This window comes from Accipiter gentilis, chromosome 3 (assembly GCF_929443795.1).
Source record: "Accipiter gentilis chromosome 3, bAccGen1.1, whole genome shotgun sequence".
In the NCBI taxonomy this organism is placed as follows: domain Eukaryota; kingdom Metazoa; phylum Chordata; class Aves; order Accipitriformes; family Accipitridae; genus Astur; species Astur gentilis.
Genome location: NC_064882.1, coordinates 32,924,491 through 32,948,205, shown reverse-complemented (window position 1 = coordinate 32,948,205; position 23,715 = coordinate 32,924,491). Strand labels below are relative to the sequence as shown.

The following is a 23,715-nucleotide window of genomic DNA, read 5'->3' as shown; positions in this document are numbered from 1 at the left end:
CCAATCAGTTTAAAAAGGAATTCTTTCAAACTCTCTCAACTTCGCATAAACATCACAGAAGCTCAGAAAACATTTAAAGTCTCTACCTAATCTAGAATATGGTTTTGTTGTATTTTGTTATATACAGAGACTGGGACAATGATTAATTTTTAAGCAGTAAGGCTTTATAAGACTTATTGATTTGTTGCATATGCTGTTTTGTTTTAATGGAAATGCAAAAGTTACTTACCCCTTTTAATTACTGTCAACCAATTACAGAATCACAGAAAAATTTAGTTTGGAAGGGGCCTCTGGAGGTCATCTAGTCCAACCTCTTGTTCAAAACATAGCTAAATTAATTGATCTGATCCTACTGCTCAAGATCTTCTTCAATCCAATTTTGAGTCTCCAAGAACACGGTCCCTCCAGGCAATCTGTTCTAGTGCTTAACTATGCCCATGGTGAAGCACCAAGATAGTTGTAGCTCAAAAAGACAATATTTAAACCTGTCTAATACCTGGCATGCAAATTATGTGACTTCCTCTGTTGAACCACTTTTTACTTTCAATTCAGTACTTCTTACAGACTGGCCTGTGCGTGTTAGAATACATTTATAACCCTACAACCCATGTTTCAACCTGGCTTCTCTCCATAGTAGATGCTTACCACTTCTACCCTGACTAAGTCTACGATAAGAAAGATTATTTTACAAAGCTTTTCAGCTTTGTCAAATGGAATTATCTGCAACACTGCAAGGATAAAAATCCTTGGAAATAGGAGAGAAGCAACCTAAGCAAAAGCAAGTTTTTATACTTTTTTTCCCCTTCCATAAAATTGCTGCCTATTTTTGTTTTCTGAAAGCAACACGAAAGACAACAAGCTCTAAACCCATCACCAATTAGACTGATAGAACAAACAGAAGAATGTCAATGCAACGGATCAAAAATAGATCTCAAAGAGCAGAAGCATATTCTAAAATTCACACAGAAGTTTTCTGCAGCTTCTTAAGGAAAAAAATTTACACAAAAGCAAATGAAATAAAATGCAAAGATGTTTAACTATTCAGTAAAAATGCAATAAAACATACGACTGACCACTGTATTAAGTATTTTACACAAAATAAGTCTAACATATAACCAACATTTAGTAGTTCTGTTGTGTTCAAAAGATAGCTACTTCAAAATTCTGGTAAGTTTTGGCAAATTTGTAGCAAAATGCTTTTTGATTGAAAAATACTGCATGTGAGTACAAGACATGCCTTTCTTAAGAGATACAACCCTCTCTTTAGCACATGAAAATGTAGTACTTTTGCCTCAAGGTAAGTATAAAAATAATAAGTTATAGTATTTTAAAGTCTTACTAACTTTACAGCAGCAACTGCTGTAAGCGCAAAATAATTTTAGTTTCAAGTTCAGTGTCAGTGTTACGGGAGGATGCTGCCTTCAGAAACCAGATGTCTCTTAACTGCATGAGCTGTACTGACTGAAAAGAAACTCACTGTTTCCCACTCTATACGTGAGTCTGTCCCTATTGCAAACCCTTGTGCAGAGCACCCAAAAATTACCAGAATAAGTGAACTGCACAGAGGGATTCTACTTTTCACTGCCAGAGGTTTTCAACTCCTTTTCTCACATGAATGCTAACATATGATGAAAAGTTTAACAGGGTATTTCATCCACTTTACACACTCTTCTTCTTAACATTGCTGTGACATCAACAGCCTTTTACCTGGAAGACAAATGTTGCTTAACACACTAAATTAAGCTTTAAGCACTCAGTCGGATGTCTGTCCTTTTGAATAAAAACAAACCAGAATGCACTTTTATACCTTTCTTGCATTCTTGTCTGGTCTCTTTGCAGTTGACAGAAACCAAAGTACCACACAGCCAGCTAACCCTTTAGAGGCAATTCCGAAACGTATGGATTAAAGCTGAGATTTTAAAAAATGTGGAGAAAATAGGAAATGGTCCATATGTGCAGTGCAGACAGATCAGTATCTCTGTAGAAACCTAATCTTTTGGGAACTCCAGGAGATTTGTTTTGAAAACTTGTTTTCTCAGATTTGTTGCATGAATGTTTGTATTTGTTTACAGACCATTTTTTAACTTGCCTTCAGGTTCATCTGCTTCCTGAATGGATTTTAAAGTCTATTTTATGAATGGTCACAATTAAAAAGACACATTTAAACAACCAGGGCAGTTCAGACTCCATACATGTGAAAAATTAACTACACCATCTAAAATTCACCAAAGTTTGACTGCCTACAAATCACTGGTTTGAATAGGAAAGAGAAATACAAAAGTATCTCACTTTATTTGACTTTACTTTGAAGCACTAGAAGTACATTTCTGAGTAAAGTTAAGCGATCATCTTCTAAAGATCTTACAGCAGTTGTGAAAGGGGAAAGAAATATCCCCTCAAGCTACCACTAAGCTCTTTAGACACACATCCACAGATAATCCAATTAACTGAACAAAATTTGAGTTTTTCCTATATGTATTTTAAAACAGTTTATGTAGTAAGTGTGATTGATAATCATTGTATGAAAGAAAATAAGCAGAAATGGAAAACGGTCACTAAAAACCAGTTTGATGGGGTACCTACCTCCCTCTGAAGCTCTGCCATGTGCCTATCCACACAAACAAATTATCTGGTATATTCTGCAATGCGCTATTCAGCACTTAATAGTGCTGCTGCATCTTTGAAATAAGGTCTTATCAAGCTGCTCTTTTTTAAATTAAGAACTCAATAGGAATTAAGGACAAGTCTTCACTGTTCTGTTTACTCAGATATTTTCATGTGTTGATAATACTGACTGCCAGGGATGATGTTTAGGAAGAACCCATGTGATTTTCTTGAAAACTCTTATCTATTTCTTTCATCTTTGTTTATTTGTTAAAGCAGATATCATTTGCTTACCTGTTTGAGGTGTTTTTCCTCTACTTGCAAAGATAGGAAACTGCAGCTGCAATTAAAAAAAAGTGTTTTTTTTAATTTAAAGGAAATCAGAAAAATCCAGGATTGTATTACACAGACACAGAAACTTGCTCCCATTCATAGTATAACATATCTGCAAGTCTAGATAGCATGAACATTGTACTGAGTTTCTTAACAGCAGCATGCATCTTTCCATTTATGACAAATATTTGAAATGAGTCAAATCAGCCCATAAACAAAAGAAATCATAGCAGTTTCAGTAACCTAATTGACACTAAAGTCATTGCAATAAAAGACAAAGTTAAATTCAAATACATTTCCGAAAACTTAATTATTAACAATACAAAAAAGTTTAGCGCAGTCACTTTATGCAATCACATATACAGATTTGCAGAATTATAAATCACCAGAATTTTGTATTTACTCAGAACAAGAAACAGCTATGTACAATTACGTAATCTCCTATAATGATTGTCCAAAAATCCAGTTGCTTTCATCACTGAACAACTACACTAGGATGTCTACGCTTCCTTTGAAGTGGCAAGTTCTCAAAGCAGCCTAGGGGAAACTGCCACACAAAGATAATATCTCACCTTACACAACCATTATCTCAGATGGAGGGCAGATACCGCTCCTCCTGGAGCCAGCCTGTAACTCACTGACCCACCAATCAGTCATCACTAAGAGGTACAAGACCTTTAAAACAGTTGAACTAGAACAAGATGATTCTGTTCCAGTACTGAGGGTGCCAAGGTACATCTATTTCTGAGGGGGATTTTAAAATTAATTTTAATTCTTATTTGAAAAACAAACAAACAACATCGCCATCCCCCCCAACCAACACAAAAACCCCAAACATCAAAAAATACACCAGTTCAAATTACATTTTATTAAATTAATACTGGGGAAGAAGGGGGAGGCAGGGGGGCAGGGGGGAAATTGATGAAGAAAGATTAGGAATTCTGAAACAAAACTCCACCAGACCTGTAGAAGGGACAGGACTCAGGACTGCCTGAAATGTTGCAGGGACAGAACAAGCAGGGACGAGAACTCCTGCTATCTATAGCCTAGGTAAATTCCCAAGACTTCTGACACCCACGCCAGCTGGCGCCTCACTCACCAGGCAAGCAGACAGAAAACATGAGTTTCAATACAACTTTGTCTTTAAAATCTCCTCTTTTCTATGCAATAACACTGACTCTGACATACAGGAATTCCCAAGAGAGAAGCCTTCTACCAGAATAAATCCAACTAGTTGTATTCCACAAATATGCCTGATCCATTACTACCCTGTGCTGTAATCCAACTCCACTGCAGAAACACTCCCAACAGAATACTTTCTTAGCAGTGAATGTACTTCACAAGGGGTTTAGAAATTAAGATATTACTGAACTTTAAAAGACAGAGGTATGTTTCATGAGCTCTTAAGTTACTAACCAGCATGTGTCTATCTTTTGAATGAACTATACACATTGTAATATAGATAATACAACTGCATTACACAATACTGTATTTAAAGATGGTAAGAGTTACTATGAGCTATTATTATGACAGGTGCAGTAGAGGAAAAAAAACCACCTCAAGTTTTTGAAACAAAGTCACCTTGATCTTCAGGCCAAAATTACTCTCAGCACAAATTAAAAGACATGTGTGCACATAATCAGAATTTCACCCTGCGTACAAGTATATTGCTAGCCAGTGTAACACTTAGATTTGTATTAAGTATGCTGTACTAAGTTTCATACTGTTAGGTTGTTTGCTGTGTTCTGACTTAACAGTACATTTTGCTTACAAAGTTCAGTTATATTAGGAGATACTATTAAGTTTTTGTTTGCTTAGACTGAACCCGATTATCAAGTTTTCTGTAAGATGTTTCTGAAATACCGTTAACTGTTAAACAGATAAATGGCTCTTGAATTACTGTGTTTAAATGCACCCAAACAAAATAAAGGCACTTACATTCCCAGTGCTCATATCAGCTTTTGACTCCCCACCTGAGGGAAGAAATATGAATTCAGAACTTGAATGTCACTATTTTCCTTGTTTTTCCACACAGGTACTATGAACTACTTACCACCAGGCTGCACAGCTTCAAGAGGGTATTTACGAGGCCTTCCCCTTTTCCGTTTCACTATTACAGGCTGATTTTCCTATTAAAAGTAAAAAACAAAAATATTTTAGTTACTGTAATTGACATTTAGCATTTGAGAAATATAACACAAAGATTGCTGCTAACTTCATAATGCGATAGTGGCAAAAGTAGTGCTTGTCAGTTAAAAAATATAGATGAGGCAGGTTTCATAGAAAGAGACACTGCCTGTTATGACGTCCACTGATACAGCTGAAAAGAAACAAGACTACTCCCAATTATACGAAATTCTCTGCGGCTGGCCTCAGGCACAAAGGATGCCTGAGAACACAGTGCCTTCTGCCCCTGTCTCCGCAACAACTATCACTTGGTCTCACAAACACTGCTGGCTTACCCTGTAATATCCCACCACATCTTTTCTATCTCACAAGAACTCCAAACTTTTTATCTTGTGAGTCCCTTTTCCCAATGCCATGTAGCACAGGCTACATCTTTTAATAGTTGAGCAAGTGCTATTAAAACAGTCAATATCCTAGTTAGCCCAATATACAGATTGGTGACGTTCTCTATACAGGGCCTTTAATAAAAAAGGCCCCTTACTTTGAAGTTTAAACTTTGAAAGACAAATTTAAGTAATTAATATGGTCAGATGTTTAGATCACAAATATCCCCAATCTTGGATCACAAAATCACCAATAATAGACGTTCTCCTATTTACAAGGAAAGAAGGTTAAGTGCCTCATTCAGCATTTACTCAAGTCTAGCAATGTCTTCTCCCGCAATGGATCTTAGTGACCCAAGCCTTGAGTGAACAAATGTAACAATTTATTCTTTAAAATCTTCTTCCAAATTGGAAGCAAAAAAAGCAAATGACAAAACCCAACAACTTTATGAGAACTGTGTCCATTTCTAGAGGCCAGCAATAATCTCTAGGATTCAGACATTTGTTTATAACCACCACTGTAGAGTATCACAAGTATATGCCTAAGAGATAACATAAGGAATTTTAAAATTGTTGAGTGATAATATTTTTGTAAAGCCAAGTCATATTTGCTAGGGACTAAAGTGTCCACATCTCGATTACAAGGTTTTCAGAAAACATGATTTCTATACAATACGACTCTATATAAATTGCTTTCTATACAATTTATAAGTGCTATTAAATGTAGGAAGGGAGTTAATTCTACTTCAATAATCAGCCACTGATGTCTTATGGTCTGTGAATTTATACTTTGACAGAGAACTACATGACTCTCTGGTACTTTACAGTACCAAACAAAAATTTTCACAGCTATTTCTGTGTTGGGTGAAGTCAAAGTTTTAATACTGTTGTCAACAAAATACAAAGACAAAGTACTTATTTTCAGTGTGAACCTACATTATCTCAGTTAGTTAACATGAATAAGACCACTCACCTCTGGAGAATTTTCATTTGATTCTAGACCAAACTTTTCCTTTTCAGACAGTTCCTGTTCGATGATAAATTCATCTTCACACATGCAAAAAACCAAGAAGAGAGAAACTGTACACCTTTGCTTTTTTTATTAGACAAAGAAAAAGGTACAAGCCACAAGCTCTGCACTAAAAGCCTTATTTCATTCTGTAGCCCAAAATTCCCTAAAAACACCCATCACAAATTAACACTATTTGCCTGTAGCAACAATATATTGGTCTGCCAGAATGCTTCCCTAACACTAGTTGAGATAGATCGGTCTTCTAATTTAAGACAAAACAAAAGCTCAAGAGGGTGACCCACTGTAAAGTGGCAAGATAGATATAAGCCACTACTCAGTTTTCTCCCACATTCAATGAAACAGGAGGCTGAGGATACCAGCTCATTGCAGAACAGTTTCAGACTTATCAACATGCTCACTGGAGAGACATAACTATGAACAGGTCAAACTAACAGTAGGGAAGATACTCACACTGCTCACACAAAGACAGTTACATCAAAGCCAATATTAACACTTAACACACTGTGGACACGCCATCTTTTATTATTTATTTTAGTGCAATGAATAAGTCAACTACAACAGTGCAACCTGCACACTCTTTCCTGGTTCATTCCTCTACAGAAACTAACAGGACTGATTTTGATGGTGAATATGTCATGTTTTTTTTCACAGGACACCTCTTATTTGTGGTCAGAGTTAGGAGAAGTTCTTCTTGTCACATACCTTGATTGTGCTATTTCCCTATCCACCTGTTCATTTGCAACTAGCTTTCCTACCCAAGGTACATACTGAAGCAGTAATGGAGTGGATGGGTGATAGCACAGCAGAAACATCAAATCTGCTCTCACCATTAAAGGAACTAGGATTAATGCATTATTTGATAGCAGTAATAGAACAGACAGCAACTAGAGAATATATGCAAGTATTTGCTGGGATCAAGTTCCTAGTTTCTCTCATAATCATTCAAATGAAAAGAAATTAGCATTCAGCATGGGTTCAGAAAATTGCCCAGAATGGGCAGTTTCACTACCTTTTTCTTCCATAGTACTTTCAGGAGGTGTATGCCTTACATCAATTTCTTTGGACACTTCTGCTGTATCACTTGAAATAACTTCCTACATGATTTTGAAACAACAAAGAAGAGAGCATCTTACCAAAAATTAAAGATCATTGTCAGTTACTTATACTAAAAATAACAAACCCACCCAACCCAATACACAAGCAGTTATTTTATTCATCAAGATTTTGTAATGTCTCTTAAAAACTTTGATGCCAAGAAGCTTCATCAAAATCAATGGGTGAGATAGTCCCAAATATTCTGCATGTACTCTTAAAAGGAACATCTGTTCTGTCTTGAATTCCTGTTTTGACTTAGAAGGGATCAGTGCAAACCCAGAACTCTGCTGAAGTCTAATACTCTCTTGCAGATGTCGAACCAGTATGACCATGAAGATGCTGAACTGACTGGACAGCTGGGATCCAGTAATGCTCCATGCGATCCCAAGCTCCTAACTATTGTGCAAATTGGTCCACCACACCTCAAAAGTATTCAGGTGCTGTGCACACCACCACAGACTTTTTTTTTAAATTGTATTCCCCTTGAAAACTGAATATCCTTCTATAGTCAGTTATTTTGTATTCAAGACAATGCAAAAGTAGTTTACAGTTAATAATGAAAATACCTCCCCAAATAAACTGCTATAGAAATAAAACCTTAGACTTCAATCTAATTTACATTACAATTGCAGAACATTAAAAAAAATGTTCTTGGAAATACCTTGTTGTTATCAGGTTTCATTTTGGAACACTGACTTTGTTCATCTTTCCTCCCATCCTGAGCAATCAGCTGGCTGCCTGCAAAACCAAACAACAGTTCAAGTGTTTAAAAAGTGCCTTCTGCATTTGTCAGATTTTCATGCCACTTTTATATCAGCTCATCATTAGTGGGATTCAAAAGATTCTGAAAAGCAGCATCTTATTTACAGAAATATGAACAGAAAGTTATGCTAACCCCTCTTCAAAAAGGGAAGGCAAAACAATTACAAAAAAGAATTCCATGTTTCTTGTATGTTATGGGTGGGGTTTATTTTTTTGTTTTTAAAGACAAACTCAAAATTGAAATTTGACAGGTATCACATCAAGAAATAAAACATCAACCCTAATTTCAACTCACCCAGAGACAGAGAAAGCAGTTAATGCTATGTGAGACACTATAATGAATATAGCATGGCTTATAACTACTGACTTTATCAAATCAAAATTCTTAGAAGCAGAATAAAAACTGTTATTAAAAAAGACTTTATTAATTAACCTAATATTAATTTTTTTTAATTGTTCTGATGCTGAAAAGACAAAAGCAATTGAGGGCAGAGCTTGAATAGATATTACAGTCTCATTATTATGTCAACAAAATGTCTAACTTAGAAATAAATTAACTTTATCTTAGAAATGTTTATGCCATTCAATAGACTGACTTGCTTCTCACTTTTTGCTTCTAGACAGATAAAAGGTTACACTAAAACTTAGTTCTTTCCAATCTAACAGGAGGAAGCATCCAACCTCACCATGTCTATTGAATGGCTAGATTTTCCTCTGATGATCAGCTTTCCTTAGCTTTATATTCCTTCCCTGTGTTTTATTTCAAAAGGATAAAATTAGTAATTATTTTAAAGACAAAAATAAGTTTCTTTGCTTTATTTTTATCAAATATATTAAGTGTAGTATTAAAAGTTGTTATGGGAAGAACAATTGCTTTGGAGTTTGGAATTCCCCATATTCTGTTCTTTCCTCCAAAATACCATTTTATGGCCTAATCACAGTAGAACTTTGTTTTGCCGCAGAAAAGCTTTACACAAATTCATGTAGTTCTGTAACACTTACGTTTTTCTTTATCCATTGTTCCTGAAGATTTACATTGTATTCCTCTAGACCTATGTTCTTCAGTTATCTGGGTATCCAAGTTTTCCACCTACACATAAAACACAAAGAAAGATAACTCCTTACCTTCTTTTTTCCATAAAGTTTATAAACACAGAAGGGAGAAAATTTTTCCTACTTGCTACTTTCAAGTACAACATGCATTAAAATGGAAAGTAGCAGTATTACAACAGCAATTTATTTGTAGAGCTCTAGGAATGTTACTACTAGAGGATAGCACCATGAAAGAACTGACTCACAGTATTTTCAGAATTTCTAGTTGGTATTTTTAATGAAAAAAGTCTCAGTTTTAATTAAGCACCCTAGTATGTGCTTTAAAAGCAGTTTATCATGGCAATTCACTCAAAATATTTTTGGATTTAAAAGGACACTCTCCTACCTGCAGCAACAGAAGTATCTTACTAGCACCAGAACTGTGGCCAACCAACATTACAATATAGTAATAAATAAATTTACTACTCAAGTTTAAGAAACCACAAACACATTTTTTAGCTTGTCATCTGTGTTAAAGTCTTGCTTCTGCTCTCTAAGAAACACTTTACATTTGCAACTTTCCCACTCTTCCCTTTTATACTTCTAAGCTCCAAGTTCTTGTGAAATCACAGCAGACTGCATTAAAATAACAGGTTTCTAATCCTGATCAAAGCCCCAAGAATAATCCCTATTTTTGTCCTCTATTTTCAAGGAGGACAATCAAGCTTCTCTTTTCTGCCAATTAACAACAGTCTTGAAATAGTCACAGACCATGGAACAACAATACATAAAGATTTATTTACTGGCAAATTTGAAAGAATAAATAGACATCAACCTACACAGCTGCACAGTCTCAATATACGTAGGCTCTGGATATACAAAAATCGTATTTTTCCTTTAGAGAATATTTAATGTAAATAGAAGTAAATGCAAGTAAGAAAAAAAAAAGGCAGCACAGAGATTAAATTTAAAACCCAAGAACTTACATGAAAAGTTTCTCTTTCCAAAGCAATACTCCTTTGCAGCAAATCTACTAAAAAATAATTACAAAAATAATCAGAAAAAATAAACAAGAGCGAAGTATCATAGCATCCTCTATTTCACCTCTCTGAAAGGATTCTAGAGTACCTGAAACTATATAAAATTTACTTTCAATTTTGGAAATAAGAGGCATCCAATCTTCACGTTAACAATATTCAAACGAAAAAATAAAAATAAGGAACATGGATTTCTAAAGCATAGGATATCTGAGAATCATTTTATGGCTAAAATACAGGCAATCAGAGGGCTGTCACCTTTGAAATATATGGCAACTTTAACATTTCAAATATAGTTCTAGCATTTGAATGAATCAGAATTTTATCCATCACGACCCTAGATGCTGGATCATGGGATCAAGTTAAAAGCAATGAAAACTATGCTGTAACATGACACTTCCAATGAAATAGCTTCCTTAATTGTACTAGTGAGACCTGTAGCTGATACAGTACACATAAGGAAATTGTCCAACTGCTAGACTCTGCTGCACTCCAACTCTGATAAAGTAGAGTCTTAGCCTTCCATATCGCAAAAATGTGGAAAATAATTATGAATTATGGGAGCTGACAAATGCTCTGCACTTTTGAAAAAATTCCGTAACTGTCAAAGCCATTTCATATAGATACATAGAGAACCATAAAGAAGCTGCTCCACTGAGCATTCTACAGACCCCTTAAAGTCCGATTCATAAAGGCACTGAATTAATATTCTAATTAAAAAAGCTGCTAAAACATTCCAAGCAGTTCTCCTTTCAACTACAGTAAGAACACAAACCTACGATCCAATAAAACCACTCAGTTCTACACACAATTTTATATAATTTGTAGCTCATTTCTTAAATCTACGTGTTTTAGCAACAATTCTTGCACAGTGATACTATTTAGTTGCACAACATCTTTCAATTTTTAAAGCAGTGTCAAATGAAGAGCTAGATCCTACCCACTCAAACAGCAATGATTTGTTTACATTCCAAGGAATCTTGGACTACTAAACTACTGTGTCTGCTGTTCATACTCATGACAGGACACACATTTGTCTTTTAAACAACTTCCTTTTACATACGTTGACCTATATGTATATATGCATGTGTGTGTATATATAGAGAGAGATTATTGTGTGGTAGGGGAGAAAAAGAAAAAAAACTCTACAAAGAGCTACAAAGCATTATTCTTCAGTCTATGTAATGTCCAACATGATTTACACAACAAATGGATTTTTGTTAAACATTTTACATGGAACAAGATTATCACAGCTAGTTCAATCTGCACATTTTAAATTTTAAGTACTGTCTGTCTGGGTGACTGAGTGATGTGAAGTGGCAGTTTTTCAGGCACTTCAAAGAAACATCACAGTACAGAAAAACTGGTTCAAGTTTTGGATCTGCTGTCCTGAAGACCACATTCTTCTAACCCATTCTCAGGGATTACATTTTCTTTTTTGCGAGTAGAGCATGTCTCTTACGATTTATATGAATATACACCACCATTATACCAGGTATGTGAATTTCACCTACCCCAAGGATAAAAAGGAATCCAAAGGTTTTTTTACCAATGTTCATATCTCACTCCTATCTTTGTTTTCTATTTGGTAAAACATTGTTTTGGTATGCATGTCTAAAAATTTAGAAGTAAGCTTAACAGTGTGTCCTTTCAAAGCATTTAGGCTTTCAGCTGCAACTTTCCATAAGAGGAAATGCATCTTTAACCTCTTCGGACTCTATATGCAGCAGTAGCACTGGTACCTCTTGGAATTCACTTTAGTTTTGTTACTCCATTAACTGAGGATTAACTCTCATCTGGTAGTGTTGTAAACATCTTTGTAATGCATCTGGAGCACAAAATCCATCAAGATGGGAACAAAGTAGGCGTTTGTTTCTGCTTAAATAGGAAAGCCAAACAATCGCAACACATTTTAAAATAATGTGGTTTTGGGAAACAGGTTTGTTTTTTTGTTTTGGTTTTTTTTTTTTTTTTTTTTTCCTGTTGAAGATTAATTTAATACATGGAAAAGGAATTACTGAACACAGATCCAAGTTGACTAATTGAGATTTCTAGCTAAGTGATTATCTACTTATAAGTACTCTTCAAATTTCAGTGGATGGCCAGAAATATTTTAATCTTCTGGAGAGCAAGAAAGAAGAAAAAAAAAAAAAGAAAAAGGAAAAAAAAAGTCTTTCTGTGAAGTCTCTGTGACTTAAGTCATATAGTACTTACTATTGTCATATCCTCACAGGGCCTGTCACAACACCCGAAACAAGCATGTTCTATGTCTATAAGGAAAAAAGCTATTCTTTGGGGAATTTTCTTTATCTTTCCCAGGCAAACATTTTTCTGTATTTATTGATTTTAAATAGAATGTTAGCAGTCTATTTTTTTAAAATCCTAAATGCTTTTCACTTTTCATTCAGCCTATCATACTGGAAGAAAAGGCTGACCCTCCTTCTTTCCCACAAACCAAATGCAAAGCCACACGAGCTCCTAGAAACATTTCAAGAAGATTTCTGCAAGCTTTGCTACAATCCCTCTACATATAGTATATATCAAATCTACAACCCTCCCATCATAAGTAATAGTCAAATCAGTATGAAAAGTAAGCTGCTATCAGTATAAAAATCACCTTTTTGAAACTCTTTAGTATCGAGATCCACATATCCCTCTTCACTTGGACTTTCAGGCTGTTGTGGCTAAACACAGAATCAAAAGAAACAAAAATATTACAGACATCCAGAACAAGTGATCTCACTCCCCTCCCTCATGTTATGATGAACATTGTCTTATGATCTATAAAAGTCTTCAAAAGCTTTCTTCTTAAGACAGCAGTACAAATATTAATAAGGAACACCAGCAGAGCTAAATCACATTACTGTAGAACAGTACAGTGCCTAACCTTGACCTTATTAACAATGGCACCAGAGATTAATTTAAAAAAGGAGATCTCAAGAGAAAACTCAGGAAGTCAAGGTGCAATACCTACTCTAAGTTGAGTTCCAAATATGAGCAATATTCTAGAAATGTTCAGGTATACAGAAAAGTATGTATCTGCAATGTATAACAAGGTACAGTGAACACTTCTCAACTCGTGTTTTGATTTTTTGGTTTTTTTTGTGTTTTTGGTTTTTGTTTTTTTTTTAAATTCAAGTTGCAGATCAGCTATATATTACTGATACATAGATAATGCTATATGGAGCTAAGTGTACTTAAGTCAGATCTGGATACTGTAAACTCAGATACCGTGCCATATGAACACAGCCATACTGACTATAGGATCACCTTATGCTGGCAAACAGTACAGCTGTTTGCAGGTAGAACTCAAATCAATAAATCCCACCAGACTGAAGCAGACTTGGATTTTTCTGAAGTGCATCCCAGGGATCAAAACCATGGTTCAGAAATACTCTGCCCTGGAGCTGCAGCCAGTAGCCCTGTGCAGATCCACCCTTTCACAGATGCTTGGGAGACTCTGAACCATGTTCTCCCTCAAAATGCTTATCACCAGATTTTGGCAAGATATGAATACATGGATCCAGCCCTGCATCTGAATGAAGAATTAACCCATTTGGAATCCCAGCTAGTACGGATCACACCACAGACACACAAACAGGCAGGCTCTACTTTGGTCTTACACAAGCTGTAGGTGACCACGAGCCCCAATATCCTGGATTATCCAGGATGCCCCACTCTTCTGTTACAGCAGATAACAGGCTGTTGTTATCACAGTACAGAACAGCAGCAAGTGTTCCTCAAACACATAGAGGATGGGCAACTCTGATGACTGGCAAGGAAGTGATACAATGAAATGAACAACAGTGTATGTTTACTGTTTCAAAGCACTAAACTAACAATTGCCAACCGTAAGAGCTAAGGCATGTATGACTATTTACAAGTACTATCACAAGCAACATGCACACAGTATGACCAATTCTGAAAAAAGCAGATTTGGATTTTGTGGTCACAGAAAGAGCATGGCTGAGGGAGGGAACCGGTTCTACCACAGAATAACATGGACGACCCACAATTTCAATGCCAGCTGCTTAGAAAAGTACAGCTGAATAGTCTGAAAAATGACCCTTCAAAATCTTTGAAGTTCAAATGCCATTTTTGCTGCACAAAAATCAAAAGGTATAGTAAGAAACCCTAGCAAGATGTGTAATTATACAAGAAACAGTATAATCAAAATTTGCAAAATAAAATAAATACCTCGTCAGTTCTCAAGTTACTTTCAAATTCTAGTTCTTCTGCCAACTTTGGTAAAGCTGTATTATTGCCTAATGAAATACAAATATGTTAAAATTATTAGATTACATTATGCTGTATTTATCTCATGCTACAGTAGGATGCTATTTCTCAGTATCACCTCATGAACAAAGCACATGAATTTTAATCCCTTCCTGTAGGCAACAGAAACAATAGCAAGTCTGTCTGCAGCAAACCAGCTCAAAAAACCCCAACTTGGCATCTGCAAGAACACAAGTACTTCTATGTTTTCCTTAAATACAAAAGGATTGGAAAATATGGGCTATCAGGATTTACCACAGCTTGCTTATGAATTCTGACTTTGGCTTTTTTTCTTGCGTTTCCTTTCAAAAAAAAAAAAACAAACAAAAACACTAACAGGTTTTTCAGACCAAATTCCAAACAGCAAATTACCTCTGTATTAATGAGTGCAGAGCTGAGAGTTAATACTAAGAATAATATTTTTCTATAAGTGACAATTAGATCTAAATCCATAAGCTCTAGAACCATAACCACTGAAATTTCCCATTTCCATAGACACTGAAAGCTCAGCAGCTCCTGTTAGTGACAACGTCATTTCTGAAAATCTTAAAACCCCACCCATTTCATTCCCCATGGGAACAGCTGTATGCTTGTAACATCTGAAAAACAGACCATGCAGACAGCACCTTCATATGACTTCTACAGCCTTTTTGGACACCTATTTCAGAAGCCTGTTTATACAGTTTTCCTAAACAAAAAGAAATAGTTATAACATGGTAATTCACCAATGATGTGTGTGAAGTGATTAAATTGTGGCTGTGGTCCACAGAATAAGACTACCATTACCACTGGTACTTACAGAGGCTACGTCAAGGGTCAACAAGGATTGAGCAAAGCACCAAGACAGAAATGCCTTAGTGTAGCAGTTCACATTTTCATGGCTCATGTCTGTCTCTTGCATAAATACTGAATAATGTTTTTCAAGTTTACTAAATCAGCATCTTTCCTTGATAAATTCCTAAGATCCCAAGATCTGCAGAGTGAGCCTTCTCACCCCAAATATCAATAAAACTAGAAAATAAAGCCAACCTTTGAGAAACTGGACCTAAACTCACATTTTAAAATGCTTTTTGAAATAATAGCAAAGACAGACATGAGAAGGAAAAGGTTTTAAAATTAGTGCTTGAACAGCATTATTCCACTTCCTTTGGTATAAAGAAAGATAAGCAGATTTCTCTACTATTTTTCTACAGTTTAATTTCTCCAAAATTTATAATGAAGTCATAATCTGGAATTCATTGTGGCATCTACAGAATGTATTCATTCTCATAAACTCGGTGCTTCAACTACTGTGGAGGGTCAAAATGGAGAAAGGCTGAAAATAGCAGGATGTTCATTACATGGTATTTTAGGAACTAGCAAGCATGCAAATTCATTTCAAGTGTTAGCTTCCAGAAAAATGGATCTGAAAATAAAATATGATATCCTTAGTGTCATATACTATAACAACTTAAGTTTTCTATTTAAAATAGACACCTATCATCATTGCTTACTTAAAATACTCATTTATTTAGGATGACTGATTCCTTTGTAACACAAAGGAGGACTATTTCAAGTGCATGCAGAACACAAAATTCAGCATAAGAGTGTGAATCTGACCGTTAAATAACCATCCAGAGAAAATCTGGGGTTATGATTAAGGATGGCCACTCTTAACCTTCAAAATTACTAGAGAAGTTACCTTTTTTCCTAGAGAATTTACCTTTTTAGAATGTTGAACCTATGCCTAAATGAAATGCATTCTCTTTCCTGTAAAAGCATTTTTGAATTCCAAAACACATTAATAACCAACCTCATCTGTAGCTCCACGATAACGACCCCCTGCAAACCACTTCAAATATTAGCTTACAATTTTAAGTCAATGTATTTTAATAACTTTTTTGCACTCTAGTAACACTTAATTCTTTTCCAACATACCTCAGATAATTGTGTTCAGTCACTCCTATACTCCCAGAATCACATGCCTATTTAAATATTTGTCACAAATTCTTAAATATATTAACTGTTATTTTGCAACCAACAAAGAAACTGGGTATGTTTGAACAGTGTAAGTTATTTGTAACTATGATAATGATAAAATGCACTATTTATGACAGTTTATAAACCAAAAACTTAAAAAAAAAAAAGAGGGGAAAAAAAAGAAATCCTCACCTGAATTAAAGGTTGCATTACTTTTTTGAAAAGGAACTTCAATTCTAATATCATCTATTTTGACCAAGTTTGTTTTGTCATCACTGCTGTACAGCTCTTCTACATGCAACAAGCGTAAGTCACTTTTTTCCCCTAATTCTGCTTCTATTGTCACTTCACCATGGTTGGTATTTACAGTCACTTCATTTGCAGAAACTAAGGAAAGAGCCTGTGCCCTAGGCAGGGAAGTCCTTATTTCAGAAAAGTCATTTTCTAAAAGCAAGTCTGAGTTAAATTTATAGTTTACATTCCTTAGAGTTTCACTCTCTACTGTTGCTTCTGAAATCATACAAGGGAGTTCTGATGTAACATCCTCATGCAACACATCTTCAGCTTGTTCATCATCCTCACTTGCCTCTGAGGAAGGACTTGGACTCACAGCAGTCTCTGTACTAATCTCCACGCAAAGGGCTTCATCTACACTCATAAGGTTCACTGAATTTTCATCTGTTTCTGTGTTTTCATTGTCTACTGTGGTCTGAGATGCTGCCGATTCTCCCCTCACACCACTCTCATGGGTCTCGTTCTCTCTACCAATGACAAGCAAAGAATTATTGCTTTTTTCTGGACCTGTAGTTGATAGGATGCATTCAATCTGGTTAGCAGTATTAAAAATCTCCTCACTTTTGTCTTTTACTTCTGTACTCTCAGCAGCAAGTTGACTTTCTTCTATGACTGTAAAGGTGAAGAGACTATCACATTCTTCCATTGTGCTCAGAGTGATCACTGCCCCCTCCTCCTTATCTCCTATACTTGAAGCGGCATGTTGATCTTCACTGTTGGTGGCAACCCTCAGCACAGGAGCTCCACATTCTCCCACAAAAATCACAGAACCTTTGCTTTTTGCATCTGCATTGAAAGCAGCTAGTCCAAACTGTTCATCTACAGTTGCAGTGGTCTCCACAATCTTACATTCCTCTGATGCATTTGGAGAAATAATGGCATCTTCATCTTCTTCTGCTACAATGAGTTGACTTTCAGCTTGTGGTGCTGCACTGATCAGGACTATCTCACATTCTTCTGTCATGCTTGTAGTGATCATAGCAGCTTCATATCTTCCTTCTGTTTCTGAAGCAGTGAGTTTGTTTTCATCTTGCATAGCCACACTAGACATTGGAGCTTCAAAACATTCTGCTGTACTAGTAGAGATCATTACCGTTTCATTTTTTGACTCCGTGTCCGACACATGTTCAATCGCCTCTTCTGTGACTTCACCTGACATTAGGATTACTTGTTCTTCCGTGACACTTGTGGAAATCATAGCACACTCATCTTTTTCTTCCTTGCCGCTGGCAGTTGGGTGACTTTCATCATCATCGTTATCATCTCCTCCTGCACTGGATTCACTAGGCATGGGAACCTCGTATATTTCCATATCTATAGAAACCATAGCATTCTCATTTATTTCTTCTGTTTTCACAGAGGGGAGCTGACCATCATATTCAATAGCTGCACTTGACATAGGAGCCTCAAATTCTTCCACAATACTGGTGGAAATCATAGTGCACTCATCTTTCTCCTGCTTACTGCTAAAAGTATGCACACACTCTTTAAACTCTGTAGCTGTACTGGGCATAGGCACCTCTGTGTCTTCAGCGTCTATCAAGATCATAGAGCTTTCCCCACTTTCATTCGCTCTTGCAACAGCAAGTGGACCTTCCTCAGCATCCATGGCTGAGTGTAAGGGAGCATCACTTTCTTCCACTGTACTGGTAGAGATGATATCCCCTTTTACTTTTTCTTCTCTGTCAGCAGGAATAAGAGAATTCTCATCTTCCTTTAGAACTGCACTACTTATAGAGGGATCAAGTTCTCTGCTGTCAAAGGAAATCATGGCATTCTCATGTTCATCTTCAGCACCAGACTGACTCTTATCTTGCACTGCCATAGCACTAGTCATGGGACCCTCACATTCCTCAGAATCCAAGGGAATCAAGGTACCTTCATGCTTTCCTATATGGGCAGTCAATGCACCCTCATCTGCAGCAGTTGCACTGGTTACGCTGCTTTCAACAATCCCTTTATCATTTTTGCAGTCTGCGCCACAGTTAGCTTCTTTCTCTGCACTCATCATGCTGTCGACAGTAAGCTTATTTATATTTGTGCCAGCCACCCCTGACTCAGCTTCCATTTGTTGAGCAACTATGCAGATAATAGAACTTTCACCTTCTTCTGCACCTATGCAAATTAGTGCATTTTCACTTTCCATTCCTGTACAAGTAGAAGCATGCTCATTTTCTTCATTTCCTCTTCCTGTACTGGTCACAATGCCCTCACCTTCTTCATCCTCTTCTTTTGAGCCTGTACTAGTCACAAAACCTTCATCATCACACAGACCTACACTGACTGTAGTGATATTGGCTTCTTCCTTTGCTCTTGTGCTGTCCATTAGACTTTCACATTTTTCAGCTTCTAAACAAACTGCAAACCCCTCATTGCTGTCTTCTAGCCCTGTGCAGACTACTGAAATTTCAGCATCATCTTCTGGAGTTATGCCTGTGCTGGTCACTGCGCTTTCACCATTTACAGTATCCTCAGATTTGTCATGGCTAGTTCCAGTTGCGGCACTGTTGTCTGTGACCACTGCAATACATGCACCAGTTACAGTGCTTTCTCCTTGTGCATCTGTACCAGTCACCGAGCAGATGATGAAGTTATGACCTCTTTCTTCTGCACCTGTGCAAGTCACAGTACCTTCGTGTTCTTTTACCTGGCCAGCTCTCATACTGCCCCTAAATTCACCTGAACTGTCACCACTTGTCGACCCTTCACCTGTTTCTGTCCCTGCACTAGTTACAGCTCCATCGCTCTCCACTTCACCTAAGCAGGATACAGAACTTTCAAATTTGCCTGTATCTACACAAGTTGAGGTCTTTCGCTTTTCTTCAGAGCCTGCACTAGTCACAGCATCATCTTTTTCTTCTGCCCCAGCACTATTCACGCTGTCTTCAATTTCTACTCCACTTGCATTGACTGAATCCTTACCACTTTCTTCTGCATCAACCATGGTACAGTCACCATTTTCTACTCCTTCTGTACTTGTTAAGAAACTTTCACTTTCTGCTAATCCTTCAGTGACAACACTGCCACCACCTTCTTCAGCTGCTGCAACAGTACACTCACCAATATCTGCTCCTGTGATGAAACTGCCACTCTCACTACTTTTTACCCATATGCCTGTTGTGAAACCTTCGTCAGCTTCTATGCTTGTGCAGATTACTGTCACCTCACTTTCTTCTTCTGAGCAAGTGGTTGTAGCATCACTGTCCTTTTCAGAATGTGATGCACCCTCAGCTCGTTCTTCTCCTGTACTAGTGGCCATTACAGTGCTCTCAATGATCTTTTCTGTGCTAGTTCCTATCACAGTGGCTGGAGTTGTTTGTAGGCTGCTGTACAACAAACTAAGTTTACTACTTCCTGCACTGGTACCTACTGCATTGCTTTCATTTTTATCTTCCATGCCAATCACAGTATTCCCTTCTTGCCCACTGGCTATAACAGAGCCTTTGACTGCTTCCTCAGGAACTCTTTTAGGCGCTAACACAGAGGAAGACTGTATCATATCGTCAATATCATGCATCTCATTCTTTTCCACATTATCCATCATTGTCCTTTCTCCCTTTGTGGAAGGATCTGTATTCAAGCACTCTCCTTCTTCTCTTTCTTGAAGTTCTTTTGTTGTTACATCTCCACAATCTTCAGTTATGTCAGTCATCAAGTTTTCCTCTTTTATTTTCAACTCGCTTCCCTGAGTGCTTTCTAGCTTTGCTCCTTCATCACAGTTGTCTTGACTAGGTAACCCAGCTGTACTCTCTTCCATTGCCTGTTCATCAGGCTGGGGCACCTTGTTATCTTTTTCTATACTGTTTGTCATAGTGGTTTTGTCACCATCATCTTTCAAGATAGAACTCAGCACTGCACTATCTTGTTCCACATATACAACCTGTGCTGCATCATTCTTCAAAATGAAAGTATCTTCAAATAACGAAGTCTCATCTGAATTATGGCATTCCTTAGACATACTACCCAAGGAATCTGTAAAATCTGAGATATCCATATCCATGGACTTTGCATCAGCAGCATCTTCTCTGGAAGAATTAATTGCTAAAGGAACATCATCTGAATTAGAATTTATCACAGTTTTAAAATTCTTTGGTCTTCTGCTACCTTCTGAAGCTTGATCCTTACTGGGAACATTCAGTAAGATTCTACCACTTGTTTCATACACAACGCTCATTTTATAAGCCCCTTGTTTATTGGGTGCTTGATCCATGGAAGCTTGTTTGGACGAAGTGTCTAAGGCACCAACTTGTTTATTAGGGATATCTTCTTGTTCAACAGTTTTTTCAGCTGCAGGCAGAAACTGCAATTCACAAGCTTCAGGATCTGCTAAGCTGTGTTTTAATACCTTATTTGAAATAGAGAGAGAGAGTTTTTCTTTTGCTGCATACTCAGCATCTGTGGCTTGCTGTGAGTTTTGAATGTTTTCTCCTTCTATGTTAGATGCTTCCTGTACTTTTGCTTGCTTCAAATCAAGTTCCATCAGCTCTTCCTCATGACCAGAATGCAAGTCATCATTATTCATACTTGAATTTTGAAGGACTGGAGCATGGCTCTTTTCAGTTGTGCTAGCCGATTCCTTTTCCTCTCCAAGTATATCTTGGTTTGATATACTGCCTCTTCTATTTTCACATGATATCTTCTTACTTTGTTTTTTATCCATTGCCACTGTGATGTTCAATACTTTTTCATGCCCACTATCCATTTCTTTAATATCTTTATCTTCCAATTTCATACTCTCTTCCTTCTTCTTTATTTCCTTGTTGCTGTGCTTTAAGTTTCTGCTTTTGTGACCTTCGGCAGAGAACCTTCTTTCTAGTTTGGAATTGCTTAAATCTTTATCACCTCTGTATTTCTCTTTTACAGAACCTCTTTCTCCAGAATGTAACTTAACTCTATGACTAACATCTTTTTGTGATCCCTGAGCTGATTGCATACCACTTACAAGCTCAAACTCAGCACCACTCTCCTCAAGAACTTTGTCTTCATTCTTGGATTTGTGTTGCTTATCTGAATCATTCTCTTCCGTACTCTTCTCTTTGTCTAGTTTCTGACCAGTCTCCTGTTTTGTTAAATTTTCCTGTAATTCTGTTTCAGATGCTTTGAATTGTTTAGTATGACCCTTTGACTTAGACTTCAACAAAATCTTGTCTTCTACAAGGCTCTTAGATCTTCGTCTATCTTTATGAACACCATCTTCTTGTTTTGAATTACAATCAGAGTTAGTTGATTCTATTTCACGTTTATCTTCAGAGTAGCTTTCGCTCCTTCTGTGTGATGCAGAAGCAGCTTGCTTTGAGGCACTTTGGGAATCCTTTTGTGGCCTAGAATCACTCAGGGACCTTTTGGACTTGTACTCTGCTCTTGATTTTTCTGTTGAGAGATGTCTGTCTTTTTTATTTTCCTTACGCAGCAATTCTTCAGCTTTTAAGGTTGATTCAGAAATATTTTTTCCATCTTTTCCAGTTACTGATATTTTCCGTTCACTTCGGTGTTTACTTTTTCTTTCAGATTTGTCATCTGAGGAAACCTTTATTTGTTGATTATGCTTCTGACCACCATCCTCTCCTTTCAAACTTCTCTCAAATGAATGGAGTTCAACATCTTCACTTAGTTTGTGAATACTGTCTCCTTTATATTTGTGCTTTAAAGAAAGTTTATCTTCTAAAGCAGTTCTTTCCTTTTCATTTTTATCTCTGTAAGACTTGGCTTCTTTTTTGGCAGCATTTCTCATATGTTGAATTTCTGTGTCACTATCTTTTTTGGGGTGTTTTTCATTTTTAAGTATGGATTTCTGCTTCTGTAGTTCTTCAGTATTGACTTCTGCTCTATCCAGTTGTCTTTTTGGATCCCTTGTTTCACTGTCCTGCTGGGCTCCTTCAGCCTGAAGAGAGGTGGAAGTTTTTCTTTTATGATCTTTTTCTGCTTTAGAATCACTTTTGCTTTCCTCAGTTGAATGCACCGACTCTGAAAGTCTTCTAAGCTGTTTAGAGATTTCACTTTTCCCATGATTATGTTTCAATTCTTTGGAAGAAGTTTTTTCACAAGTCTACAACAGAAAGTTTTTAGACATATAAGCAAATGTTATACAGTTCCTTCACTACATGACTGAACAGAATTGTTAAGGGCAAACTCTCCATAAAAACAATACACCAGAGAATACACTTAACATTGTAATAAAAAGTCACCTAAAATACAGGCAGTAAGAAAATGAAACTTGCTGTTTTCATTTCAACTATCTGCCACTGTGGGAAAATCCAAAGAAAGAGAAGTTAACCTTAAGCAGTCTGTTTGAACTTGAGTATCTTTTCTTTATAAAGTGACTTAAATGGATTTTAAAATGAACAATCACAATTTCAAGAACTCCATAAGTTACTTTGAACAGCCATTATGTTGTTCAAAAAACCAACAAAACAAAAAACCCAAAACCAAACAACACCCCAAACCCCACAAAAGATAAATCTAGATTCCATTTGAACTTCCAACTATCACTTTTTTTTGTGTTAATAATGTTGCTGGTAAAAACGCCCACCATAAAAATTCTCTTCCCTTTAGTGTTTGGACTACATTCAGTCTTCCCTTAACTTCCCAGTGAGAAGTTTAAATAGATCAAGATCCTCAAGTCTTTGTGTGCAAGACACACTTTGCTCTTTTTAAAAACCCAACATGCTTCACAGAACAGGGCTTAAACTATATCTCATGTTCTACTACAACATGCACCAGCACTAAATACATAGACTGTATATTCTGGTGGCTACTGGAATTCAGAAAACATTACTACACC

At 36.6% G+C, this 23,715-nt stretch overlaps 1 protein-coding gene across 4 annotated transcripts in view; it reads right to left on the bottom strand.

Moving 5' to 3' along the window:
- BOD1L1 (biorientation of chromosomes in cell division 1 like 1) overlaps window positions 1–23,715 on the bottom strand; it is a 38,388-nt gene that overhangs the window by 5,301 nt on the left and 9,372 nt on the right. The window contains exons 10-20 of one of the 4 annotated variants that reach the window (XM_049797804.1): window positions 16,833–22,980; window positions 14,604–14,671; window positions 13,024–13,090; window positions 10,356–10,402; window positions 9,340–9,427; window positions 8,237–8,313; window positions 7,490–7,574; window positions 6,421–6,494; window positions 4,991–5,066; window positions 4,876–4,910; window positions 2,899–2,944 (exon numbers count right to left, since the gene is read on the bottom strand). In XM_049797804.1, coding sequence (XP_049653761.1) covers window positions 2,899–2,944; window positions 4,876–4,910; window positions 4,991–5,066; window positions 6,421–6,494; window positions 7,490–7,574; window positions 8,237–8,313; window positions 9,340–9,427; window positions 10,356–10,402; window positions 13,024–13,090; window positions 14,604–14,671; window positions 16,833–22,980 — 6,811 coding nt within the window. Of the gene's footprint in view, window positions 1–2,898; window positions 2,945–4,875; window positions 4,911–4,990; window positions 5,067–6,420; window positions 6,495–7,489; window positions 7,575–8,236; window positions 8,314–9,339; window positions 9,428–10,355; window positions 10,403–13,023; window positions 13,091–14,603; window positions 14,672–16,832; window positions 22,981–23,715 lie in introns of those variants that run through there. The other 3 variants (XM_049797814.1, XR_007505717.1, XR_007505718.1) reach the window with 3 other exon arrangements.